The sequence below is a fragment of the Anastrepha obliqua genome, chromosome 3 (genome assembly GCF_027943255.1).
Source record: "Anastrepha obliqua isolate idAnaObli1 chromosome 3, idAnaObli1_1.0, whole genome shotgun sequence".
In the NCBI taxonomy this organism is placed as follows: Eukaryota; Metazoa; Arthropoda; class Insecta; order Diptera; family Tephritidae; genus Anastrepha; species Anastrepha obliqua.
The window spans coordinates 56,170,127-56,182,165 of record NC_072894.1 but is presented as its reverse complement, the minus strand read 5'-3'; the positions used below and the strand labels follow the sequence as shown (position 1 = coordinate 56,182,165).

The 12,039-nt window shown below is 34.5% G+C and overlaps 1 protein-coding gene across 1 annotated transcript in view; it reads right to left on the bottom strand.

Moving 5' to 3' along the window:
• The window catches only part of LOC129241240 (cell adhesion molecule Dscam2-like), a 308,387-nt gene that overhangs the window by 33,785 nt on the left and 262,563 nt on the right, over positions 1 to 12,039 (bottom strand). Inside the window, exon 11 of the mRNA XM_054877467.1 lies at positions 687 to 806. Coding sequence (XP_054733442.1) covers positions 687 to 806 — 120 coding nt within the window. The remainder of the gene's footprint in view (positions 1 to 686; positions 807 to 12,039) is intronic.

Sequence of the window (12,039 nt, the reverse complement as noted above, 5' to 3'; positions counted from 1 at the left end):
GATGGGCAAGTGTTTAGCGTAGTTTACAACAGGTTGGAAGTTAATAAAGATTTTAGGTTTTCTTGCAATGGGTTTTACAAGAATGATAGATTACAAGGTTCGGCCATTCGACGCAAAATTTTTAAAGTACCTTCGGCTGTCACGTCATTTCACATGTACGCTTTTCGTGTCAGTCGTTGTTCAGACGGTAACGAATAGCATGGCAGTGGCTGCGTTGATTTTTTCTTATATCACCAACACAATTTCAATTTTGTCACTTACCTTGTTTCGTCAGCAAATCAGCTGATTCGCTTCAATTTGCTGAGAGGCGATTAATGCTCCAATGCTGGCCACACCTTCTGCATCCGTTTCTATATACATATATGCGGTTGCGTATGTGTGGCGTAATTGACGCTTTTCTGATCGGGTTTTGCAATCGATTGCATATGTGTTGTGAAATTGACAATTTTTTTTTAATTCTTTTGTGATTCCGAGGCTTACACATGAGCGAAAATATTCGTAAAAAACACCACCATACGTGGCAATTATTTTTTTTTTTCGTGTTTCATTTCTACTTGGCGGCGCATAACGTGAAATGAAAATTGTCAACCGATCCACAATATGTGGCGAAACAAATTTCAACCTATTCATTTGATTTGTTGCCTGTTTGTGGACCACATTGCTCGTTTCATTCGATTTTTGCTTACCTGTAGCCTTCTTCCAAACAATGCTGGGCGTTGGCACTCCCTGCGCCTGACAATGCAACATAATATGGCGGTTGCGTTCCACATTTGCATCGGTCGGCTCGACAATCCAACGTGGTGGTACTGCAGATAGTAAATCGTAGCCAATACAGATGAGCGGCAGTGGCAGGCAGAACAGGAATATGGCAGCATACATAGACACGTAACGAACGAGAGGCAATAAGATAAAAAAAATAAAAACGAATTGTTGGCAATTAAACAAAATGCATGAACTCGAATCGATAATGCAATAAATCAGAATTAAATGAACGAAACGATTGAAAACGACTATGGTCATATACATAAATACATACATACAAGTATATGTCAGTGAAAATACAAACAAAAATTTGGATAATCTATTTATGGTAATTTCTTCGTAAATTAAATAAATCATTGATTATTGAATTTTTATTAGCATTTCGGAAACATTTAAAGTAAACTAATTATTTTTAATAACAAAAAATCAAGGTGAGTGAGAGACAGTAAGAAAATTTAGTTATAGATATAATGGTAGCAAGTAGTGTAGAGTAGAAAGTTTGAAAAAGTCGTTTTAGAAATAGTCTTAAGACTTTATTTTAAAACACAATTACGTGAGATGATAAAGTAAACGAAAATAATCTACTTAAGTAGTTTAAGGCATTTCATTAATGTTTTGAATTATTGTAAATTAAATCGGTTTATAATTCGTAAAAGAAAATATAGATAGTTTTTAAGTTATAAGAGTGAAAGAGTAACTACAGAAATCAAACTTTCGAACTCAAAATTTGAATGGTAAACGTTAATTGTAATTATTTATGCAACACAATTTATGAAAAACTTAAAAAAGTCAAGAAAAAATAAATATTCATATATCTACTTTTGATTTGTATATTTCGATTTATTTTTTTGCCAATAATAGTCATAAATTCTTAAAATTATAGTATATGAGTTTTTCGTTTTGATTGGTTGTTTGCCAAACTGTGTGTGCAAAGATTTTTTCATGAACCGTTTTCTTGTTTTTTTTTTTTTGGTTTTAATAATATAACGAGTTTTGTGTGCTAACACTAATTTAGTTGGCTTACCTAGAGGTGTAAAAATTATTTGAGTCATCTTATAAGTACAAAAACTTACAAAAAATTCAAGAAATGCATAACGGTTTTAAATAAAAGCTATTTCTGTAATGTAAGATACTATTTCTATGGTATTGGATACTTAAATAATTGTTTATATAATTGATAGACTAGTTTAAGACTAATCCCGTTTTTCCATTTCATTAGTATACAATTTAAAGTCAACGAAAAGACGTTTTGAGAACCTGTAACCAGGTTCAATAGCAGTCAGTCAGCAGCTGTATTATACAGATATGCATTTATAATTCAATAAATAAAACCTTTATTCAAATAAATCATATAAAGTCATGTTTTTTTTCTATTATATACTTTTATCATCGGTTTCATCTGAACAAATCATTTTTAAACAACGCACATTTCTTCGCACATTGTGAAACAAATTAAATTTGTTTAGTTACAGGGTGAACGATATGAAGTGTTACCAACTTCACACTGCTTCTATCTGTAAAACAGCTCATGACATCAACGTCAAAATTGTTCTAATGACAGCCCAATATATTGTTTATAAGCCATCAAAAGTATTTGCGTCTCAGTTTTGTTGAATTTTTTTTTTCTGTGATGGAATTCAAAAGTAAGCAATCACACTAGCGTTATATTTGGCTGGAAAATCACAACCAGCCATTGTTAGTGAGCTCAGTCACCTCAAAGTGAATAAAATGTTTGTGTATCGCACTATAAAACGTTACAATAATCCTGGTGGCATTGCAAATCGCTATGGAGGTGGACCAAAAAAAACCGCAACAACGCCAGAAATGGTTCGGAAAGTGAAGGCTCGACTTGAACGAAATCCATGTCGAAGTGTAAGAAAAATGGCCAAAGAACTGAAAATATCGCAATACAGCATGCGACGTATATTGAAAAATGAGCTCAAGGTCAAGGCTTATAAGTTCCAAAAAGCACACGATCTTTCACCCCAGCAAAACAAAGTTCTGTGCGAAAGAGCAAGGGAGTTGTTGCGTTTGCACGAACGTGGCGAATTTCCTAACATTGTGTTTTCTGATGAAAAAAATTTCCCAATTGAGCAGTTCATAAACACTCAAAACGATCGAGTTTACTTGACCGAACGCTCATACGAGAATTTGAGCTTACGTCTGGCCACTCGAAGCAATTTCCCATGGCAAGTAATGGTTTGGGCTGCAGTGACCGCTGATGGACGCTTTCCAATCGTTTTTATCGAGCCTGGTATCAAAGTGAATGCGACTTATTATCGGGAAAATGTTTAAGAAGCTGCTTTAGAACAGTGGGCACGCAAACATTTCGGTCGTGTGAACCAAGAATGGTTAAAAAATCATGTTCCACACTTCATTTCGTCCACACAATGGCTTTTGAATTCGCCAGACGCAAATCCGATGGACTATTCCATCTGGTCCATTTTGGAGAGCAAGGTGAGGACTAAAAAATATGCCAGTATGGATGCGCTGAAAAAAGCGGTTATACGAGAATGGGCCAAAATACCTCAAGATCACATTCGTGCAGGATGCAACTCATTTTTTGACCGTTTGAAGGCTATATTCAAGGCAAAAGGTGGTCATATCGAGCTAAAGTGAATATATGTATGTTAAAATTGTAATCATTTTTGAACAATTTTGTTGTTGATATCAATAAAAACTAATTTCACACAAAAAGGTTATGGTGTTTCACTTCATATCGTTCACCCTGTATATATATATATTTTTTTTTTTTATTCGTTCACTATAAATTGTCGATGCAATCGACTTTTTACTAATCAAGTAGCCTTAATTATCAGCTATTATTTCTGGTATTTCAGGTCGCAGCCAGGAATAATAGTTGTTTAATGCTAATTAGGAAATATAAATTGTTCTCTCACAAATAAATACTATTAAAAAAATTTACCAATTCTGTGCCGTTATCCCGTTTCGTGTAAAAGTATGCAACTCTAAGTACCGTAGCTATTATCCAGAGTATTAAAAACGAATGTGAAATACTTTAGGAGGTAATTGTATGGACTAAACGAAGCAAACACAAGGGTCCGAAAGCTGCCGAGGCAGCCTGAAATAATTGCGACTTGTATAGAGACTTTGCCGTCGATGACACGTTCCGCAGCCTTCTGAATTCAATGAAGTACGTTTCAAATCACTTTTGCAGGAGAACGGTTGCGAAAACATGAACTGCGATCATAAAGCGATTCTTAGTCACCTTAATTCAATGGAATTTATCGAGAAATTGGCAGCCTGGGAGACTCACGAGCTCAGCGAAAAAAAAACAAAGAAAGTCGCCTTCAAATTGCTTCGCAACATCTAGCCCGCCATCGAGCAACACGCGGTCATAAATAATGCTTTTCGTAGCGAATCGTCACGTCAGGCGATTTTTGGCGGAACGGCGTTAACACATTGGACGAGAGCTGGGAAGAGGTTGTAAACAGCAACGGCGAATTTATATAATTAATTAATTTATTGATATATTTATTGTTTTTTGTTTAAATAAAAATCTTCGGTAAAAATGCTACGAAATTATTCTCCAACCTAATATTTTTTGTTTTTATCTCATTTTTTGCTTGGGTGTTCTTATCATAGTTGATAGATGTTTTGTGAAATTATTTGTATTGAATTTGAAGAAAATTATCTCTTATTAAAATTGGAAAGAAAGATTCCCACGAAATGTTATTTAAGTCTGCCTAGCAGGCGCTGCTTAACTCAATTGGTTGTTCTTTTCAATGAAATTCCTTTGGACCAAACAGCAGTAAACCCAGTTCCAGCCAGACAGTGCTCCAGCTCATTTTCAATTTTCTTTTTGGCCTGATTTAAACCATCCAGAAGTTTTTTTTTTTGTTTTTGAGATGTTCGCAAACAATAGTTTATGATAATATTTTTAGCAAAGAAGGTCCTAGTAGCCGCTGTTCTGATTAAGATAGGGTTACGAGTATATTATATATATCCCCTACAAGTAATTATCTTTTAAATGGTCTTGCAACGAATTAATCAAAAAATCACAATAGTACCAGCCACTGGGTATGAGGGGATTTTAGAAAGCATTCGAATATACTTCAGATAAAGATATTCGGCCTGCTTGGAAATGGAAGGAGAGCACTTTTAACATCTTCTTTTCTGTTTTTGTTTTGCTAGTTTAAACAAAGTCGCACGGTCTGACAAAAGGTGTTGCGTGCGTGAAACATATTGGCATTTACTTTCGCATAGCCAGTTTGTGCAGAATATTGACAATTTTATGGGACGGACTATCTATTTAGTTGTGCCTAGTGGGACAGGAAAAAACTTCCTTATTAACATCACAGACTCATTTTTGAAAATGAATACAATTATTGAGTTATGGGGTTATATACCTTGTGAGCCCGAAAAAATGGACGATTGTCATAATTTTTTTTAAACATGTTTTAGAACTTTTATTCAAATAAGGCATATATCATACTGAAGGGTAACTCTCGAAGAATACATTTTGGTGTTTTTATTTTAAAAAATGTTATTATTTATTGTTGATATCGCCCCTCCCCCAAAACTCCGTTTTTTAGAAGAGGCTTGCGGTGATCACGGTAGCGCATGAGCAGCTCAAATGAAATAAAAAAAATTAAATGATTATTGTAGGAAAAAGTTTTTTAGTGAATCTGAACGGTTTATTTACCCAAAAAAAATTTTTTCGCTTCGCATCAAAAAAACGATTTTTGAGGGGTTGAAAAATTAAAAAAAAAATTAATTTCAGCGAACTATGCAAATATTTATAAAAAGTGAAGAGTTCAGATTCACGAGGTGGTAACTTCGAATAATTAAAAAAAAAGTTTATGCAAATCGGTCAAATATTTTTTGAAAAATAATGATCACCGCGACGGTAATTTTCAAAAAACACGACTTCGACACTTAATTTATGGATAAGGTCGCGCGCCTCCACGGTCTGTAACTTTCGTTCTAGTGCTCCGATCTTTATAATTTTTTGAATTTATATTTTTAAGATGATGTACTTTTAGAGTGTGCCATAAAAAAATTTTCGATTTTTTAGTCCTACACTAGGTATTATATATAACCCCTTACACCAGTTAGCGGCGAATCTTACTAGATAACGTTGTTGTTGTTTCGCATGCCAATTTCTCGTTAAGCTAGTCAGTAGCAGTGAAGTGGCGAATGGAAGAGACCTAATGTATCGCGTTACCACACGCACATGCTTCAAGAACGGTGATTTCAAGTCATTCTTGGAAACCGTTGTCTAAGGCAATTGGTGTAGGCACTGAAGAAAAAATGGGTACAGTATTAAAAATGGCATTGCAAAGTTATGTATGCTTCAGAATGACATCGTTCAAACTCATACTTAGAAACACCGAAATAGGTAACCTTACCTCAACCGCCATACTCTCAGGCGATATTTCACGCCATAATACAGGTTGGTCCCTTCCTACTCATCTAATAAATGGGCTGAAAAGTCCAGGACTAACACACAGATCGATTTAGTTTTATTGCATTCACCACTTTTTCAGTTAGGACTAACCTTAAAAATACAGCTGTGAAAATTTCTTGATTTTCTATTCATTAGTTCGTGAGTTATTGTGCTAAGAGAGACGCTACTTTTGTTAATTTCAAAACAGTGGATCAAAAAGAATTTCGTGTTTTTATTTTATGCTGCTTCTTCATGAAAAAAAATCTCGTTCAAGCCTATCAATGGCATCTAAAGTGGTATAGGGACTCCGCTCCATCAGAAGCAATAATAAAACAATGGTTTGCTGACTTCAAAGGAGGGGGTAACACTTGAAAACAAAAAAAAGAAATCCACAAAATCGTTTTGAATGATCAAAAAGTGAAATCGCGTGAGTTAGCTGATATCGCAAAGATATTAAAAAACGTGTTCGCTGCATATTCGTATTGCATAATTTTTTGACTATGAGGAAGCTCTGTTCTAGGTGGGTGCTGCGTTTGCTCGCTGTTTACCAAAAACAAGAACGTGTTGATTATGGCAAAACGTTGGCAAAAGTATACCTATGAATTGAACTTCGCATTCCTACCACATCCACTGTATTCACCAGCTGTGGCTCCCAGCGACTACTGGCTATTCGTAGACCTAAAAACTATCCTCGCCGGTAGGGAAATTTCGCTCGAATGAAGAGGTTATCGCTGAAGCGCGGGCCTATTGTGAGGCAAAAAATAAATCGTTCTACAAAAGTGGTATTGAAATGTTAGAGCGGCGCTGGAATGATTGCATTGTTCTTGATCAAAATTACGTTGATGAATAAAGCTAATTTTGAACACAAAAAAAGAAGAGTTTTCTTTGTGAGGCCCGGGACTTTTTAGCCCATGTGTTATGTTGTACTGTTTGACGTAAACTGTTTGACGGTACTGCTCTTTGTCCATACTATTACTTCTTTAAGCTTTAAACGCCACATCTTTGAGAACGGTTTGTTTGTTGTATGAAATGTTTATGATTTGGTTAAGCGAGTCTTATTTTTCAGTAGTTCCTAGTAGGCCATGACATACAGGTATCGTCGTTATGCAAATTTAAATGGGGCTGTTTTTCTGAATTTTGTGTTGTTACCTCGCCAAATGTGAAATATTGTGTGTTAAGTTTATTAAACTTTGTTCTTTAAGTAGAGATATAGAAAATAATTTATACTGTTATAACTTTTTCATGTCAGTGAATAATCTCATTTCTGTATTAATTTTATATATTTTAATATCTAATGTTTCTTAGTTGCTTCTGTAAGATTATCAAAATACGGTGTAAAATGTCGAAAACTCAATTAGCAGAAAGGTCGTGGAAGAAATGCGCTTCAGAGTAGATAAGATAAAGATACTAAACATATTTATTTCGATAGAAAAGAAAAAGTTGCTCGTTTAAGTATCCACTATTTTACATTATTTTTTAACACCCTACAGATACTCTTACATACATACTTACTCTTATGTAAGTGAATGCAAATGATTCGCTTACAGTACAAAAAAATGTATGTATTCTATGTGTAAAAAATAACATAATAATTATTTTTAAATTTTATTTCTTAAAATACCGATTTACAGTAGTTGATATCTGTGTTGAGCAAATTTTAATTGTTAGGTCAGTTAAAAGTTCTCAATTGATTAATCGCTAATTGTTACCACTACAATTCACCTTTGATTATTTGTAATTGCAATACGATGATTAATTAATTGATATTGATCGTAGTGATAGCAATTAACAATTAGTCAATTATTAAATGTGGCTTGGGGCTATTAGCAATTATTTAGTTTTTAATTGTTTGATGAATTTAATTAAAAACTAGGAATTAAAATTTGATACTGTATAAAAGTGCTTCGTTCTAAACTTTATTCTAAATTCTTTTCCAATTGAATTTTCTTAATCGTCACTTTCAAAAAATGTTTCTGATAAAAACGTTTGAATACAGGATCTCGGGATATTTTTTAAAGAACCTCAGAATAATGGCATTAATAAAAGCAAATCTCTTGATTTCCATATTGCGGGATCGACATCACTATCTGGTACCCATTTTGTAATATTATATTTAATTTGATTTAAATTTTGTTTAACTAGTTTTTAGTTTGCTTTATCTTTTTACATCGATGTCAACCCCATTGAAAAATATTTTACATCAAAGGATACTCAAACAATTTTTGTTTGATACCCATACACACTACACTCGTAATCCCCTTTCCCTCTTTTTTCGGAAAATGTACCTATCAGCTCTTCTGGGACCATATTTGACCTTTCGGTTGATCGATAGTGATGCCTAAACATAGTATGGCTATTCGAGTCAAATATAAAGGTTATCGACTAAGTAGTTTTGTTGTCTATAAGTCACATACAAACAAGCAAACATTCTTCTTTGTACTTTCGTAAGTATATATAATATATGCATTATATTATAAAGCATCATGTTAGTGTTTTTTTATCAATGAGTGGTATTGAGATTTATTATGTTGTATATGCAGTCTTGTCAAGCGCTCTTTTAATTTTACATTCGTTTTACTACCTTCTCTCTCTTTTCTCAATGCATTGCTCACAACAACTTCTAACTCATATTATTTGTCGAATTAACCGAAATTTAGCTTCCATGCAAAATTCATGATTCGTTGTTGTTCTTACAGGTATACTTAAGGGGGGAGCCTCATGTAGAAGCCTGAAAACTCGATTTTTTTTAATCTGAAAGTATAGTATCTTTAGAATACACTGTGAAATTTTCATGCGGAAATTCCCAATATTATAAATTCTGCAGTCCATTAACTAGGTCGAGAGCGGTCGGCGCACTCCTGTACCTCAAACTTTAAACTCAATTATCTCGAAACGACTTTTTAAAAACTGCTCGTGCTGTTACTCAAAAAGTTATCGACCGATTTGTTTGAAGTTTGGTGAGGCCTTTTTGTACTTTACTATCGGAAGGATAAACCTATTATAAAATTTCAGATATTTCGCGTTTATTAATTTTATAATTGTTTTTTAACTTATAGGTTCATCCTTCCCGTTAATATGTTATAAAAAAAATAATTTCATTTTTTTGTTCCAGATCGATAGATTAAGAGTAATAATAAAGCAGTTGAGACCTCGCGCCGTAGGCAGCCGACAAGGAATGATCCTGAGCCGCCATTTTGGAAAAAAAAAATTTGTTGTACTCTCGAAAGGTTAAATAAAGTCGTGTTAAAGATTCAAAATAATATAATTATTTTATCACCTTAAAAGATATGTTTCAAAAATGACCGAGTTTGAGGCTTCCAAATACATGAGGGTCTCCCCTTAAGTCGTTGCATTATAAAAATCATACTAAAAATGGGAACATATTCGTTTAAACGCATCACTTAATATTAAATACAAAACTTACAGAACTTAGAATTGTTAATTGGTCCTCCAGTTTTATTCATAACTGGAGGACCAATTATAATCAAGTTTTGGCATTGATTTTACTAAATATTGCAGCACGGTATGGTCCAATTCTTTCCAAACTTCTTTAATGTCCAATTCGAGTTCCAGTACAATCATATACTGGTGTCCTTGCCCTTTTTGTCCAATTTTTTACGCATCATGCACCTTCGGAAGCTATCCACCGGGCTCAAATCGGAACTGCATGCAGGTCACTTCATAAGCGAAGTCAAAAAAACTTGAATGGTAGCGTTATTTTGTTGAAAATTGCTCCCTTCACCCATTTTATCATCCAAAAATGAGACGAGAGCTTCGTCCAATAATTCCGTGTATATTTTGGAATTCATTTTGTTCGACACAAAGCGCATTTTCTCTTGATGGCAAATACTCTCTTAGGTGGAATACCCACACCATAACGTGGCCACCATTAAAGTTTCTTTTTGACAAACGTATGTATGTCGTTGTTACGCAAATCGTACCAATAAGTTAGGTTGTCCACTGAAGAATACACTCAGGCTCATAGCCCATTGTGATGCCGCGTTGGGTACTTTTTAAAAATCATCTAATTCATTAAAGTATTGTCTACCTAAAATAGTGAGTCTACGTTTGGTTAGAACAGAACAGTGGCGCAAAAGGTGCTGGATCGTCTCTTCCTCTTCCTCATTACGCCATTTTTCATCCGCTGCTTTTACAATTCCCTCAAAGATATGCAGCCTAAATGTTTGCATGGGTATGCCTATGTCATTGTCTATGTACTTATCGGTCAATTTGGTGCCGAGTTTGACTTGTTCATCGGTTCTGCAGTTACCCTCAATGTCACAAAGGCCAGGAGGCCAGGAGCCCATGTTAACTATAAGTGAAATGACTCAACCATCTCGTTAAAAGATGTGCGGCAATTCATGGCTACCTTGGAGGTTGACGACTGCTTTGTGAAGAATTTTTTCACCGCCTGATTATCTATAAAAATGTAGATATCATCTCCAGGTATTACAACTCTCTGTACCAGTGTCGAGGCTTTCATTATTGCCGTCAGTTCAGCCTAAATGACACTATAGTAGCCGGGGAACCGAACACTAAAGGAAACCGCAGATGGGCCGAATATACACCTCCTCCCATTCTGCTCTCGAGTTTTGAGGTGTGTGTATATATGGCCGGGTTCGGTCTGTCTTACCTCGTCCCGTTCCCACTCTTCCCTCAAAGTTTGGAGGGTTATGAACGTTGTAGTGGCAAGTGTAGGCGGGAAGTCATACCAATAGCAAATGTGCCGTCGAAGTTGAATGTTTTTCGTTGGAGAACAAAACATTGTCCCACTATGTTTTTGAGCGAAGTCTAAAAACCCTTATCTGCGATGCGTTTTCAAAAAAGGCTTTCACACCGGTTTTGTCTCTTTTTTTTCATTTTACTTTATCTGCGTTGCCTAAAATGCGTGCGATGTTCCTGGTTGAAACTGAAAGACTTCTTCTACAGCTTCTCTTTTATTTGATTCGAATTAAAAAAAAAACGTTTCGTGGCTTCATTTTTATTTTTATATATTTGGTTGTTAGTCAGTTTTTTATTGCCTTTCGAAGGCTTTCTCACGCCGTACTTTTAGCTTCTGTAATATAAGAGCGCACCATTGCCTCTGAAATTCCGATTCTTCGCCCAATCACAAGATTTGAACAGAATTCCTTACGGTATAGATTGATTTGAGACTTTTCGGAATTATTGAGATAATATTTTCCACTTGGCATTTTGATAAAAATCTTGAAAAGCATATTGTTAAAATAATTTTGCGATTGAATTATTAAAAAACTTACTACTTATCAATTTAACGCTAAAAATAAGTTATTTTTTTATTCACTTCAATGTTGGCGGTGGCAATGTTGAGTTAGAAGTTGTTGTAAGCAAAGAGAGAGAAGGTAGTAAAACTAATGTAAAACTAAGTGAGCGTTTATACGAACATATGGTACCGTAGTTGTAAGACTGTATACAATACAGAATAAATCTCAATACCACTTATTGATGAAAAAAAAACACTAACATCCAAGAATGATAGAAGATTGCGCCCATCAGAGAATGTGTGACGTCACATTGGCCGAGTTGTGCAGTGTTGCCAACCATTGCTCTTCGCAATAAGTTCAGTGCTTTTTATATTATAAACCGAAACTATATGTTATTATTAAACAAAAAAATGTTCACTTTGAGAAGATTTTAACGTTAATGAAAATTTTTTGATTTTTATAAAATTTGATATTCTAAAAGTGCAAATCTAATTTTTTGCTTCTTTTAAGGTTATGCAAGAATATTAAATGCTCTTCTCTCAACTCTTCTTAACAATGAAAACCTTTTTACCCATTTTAAAAAGCGTTTGAATTTACTGAATGCGAAGTAAATCCATAGAAGTGTAATCGTTTCTTCCGGTACCC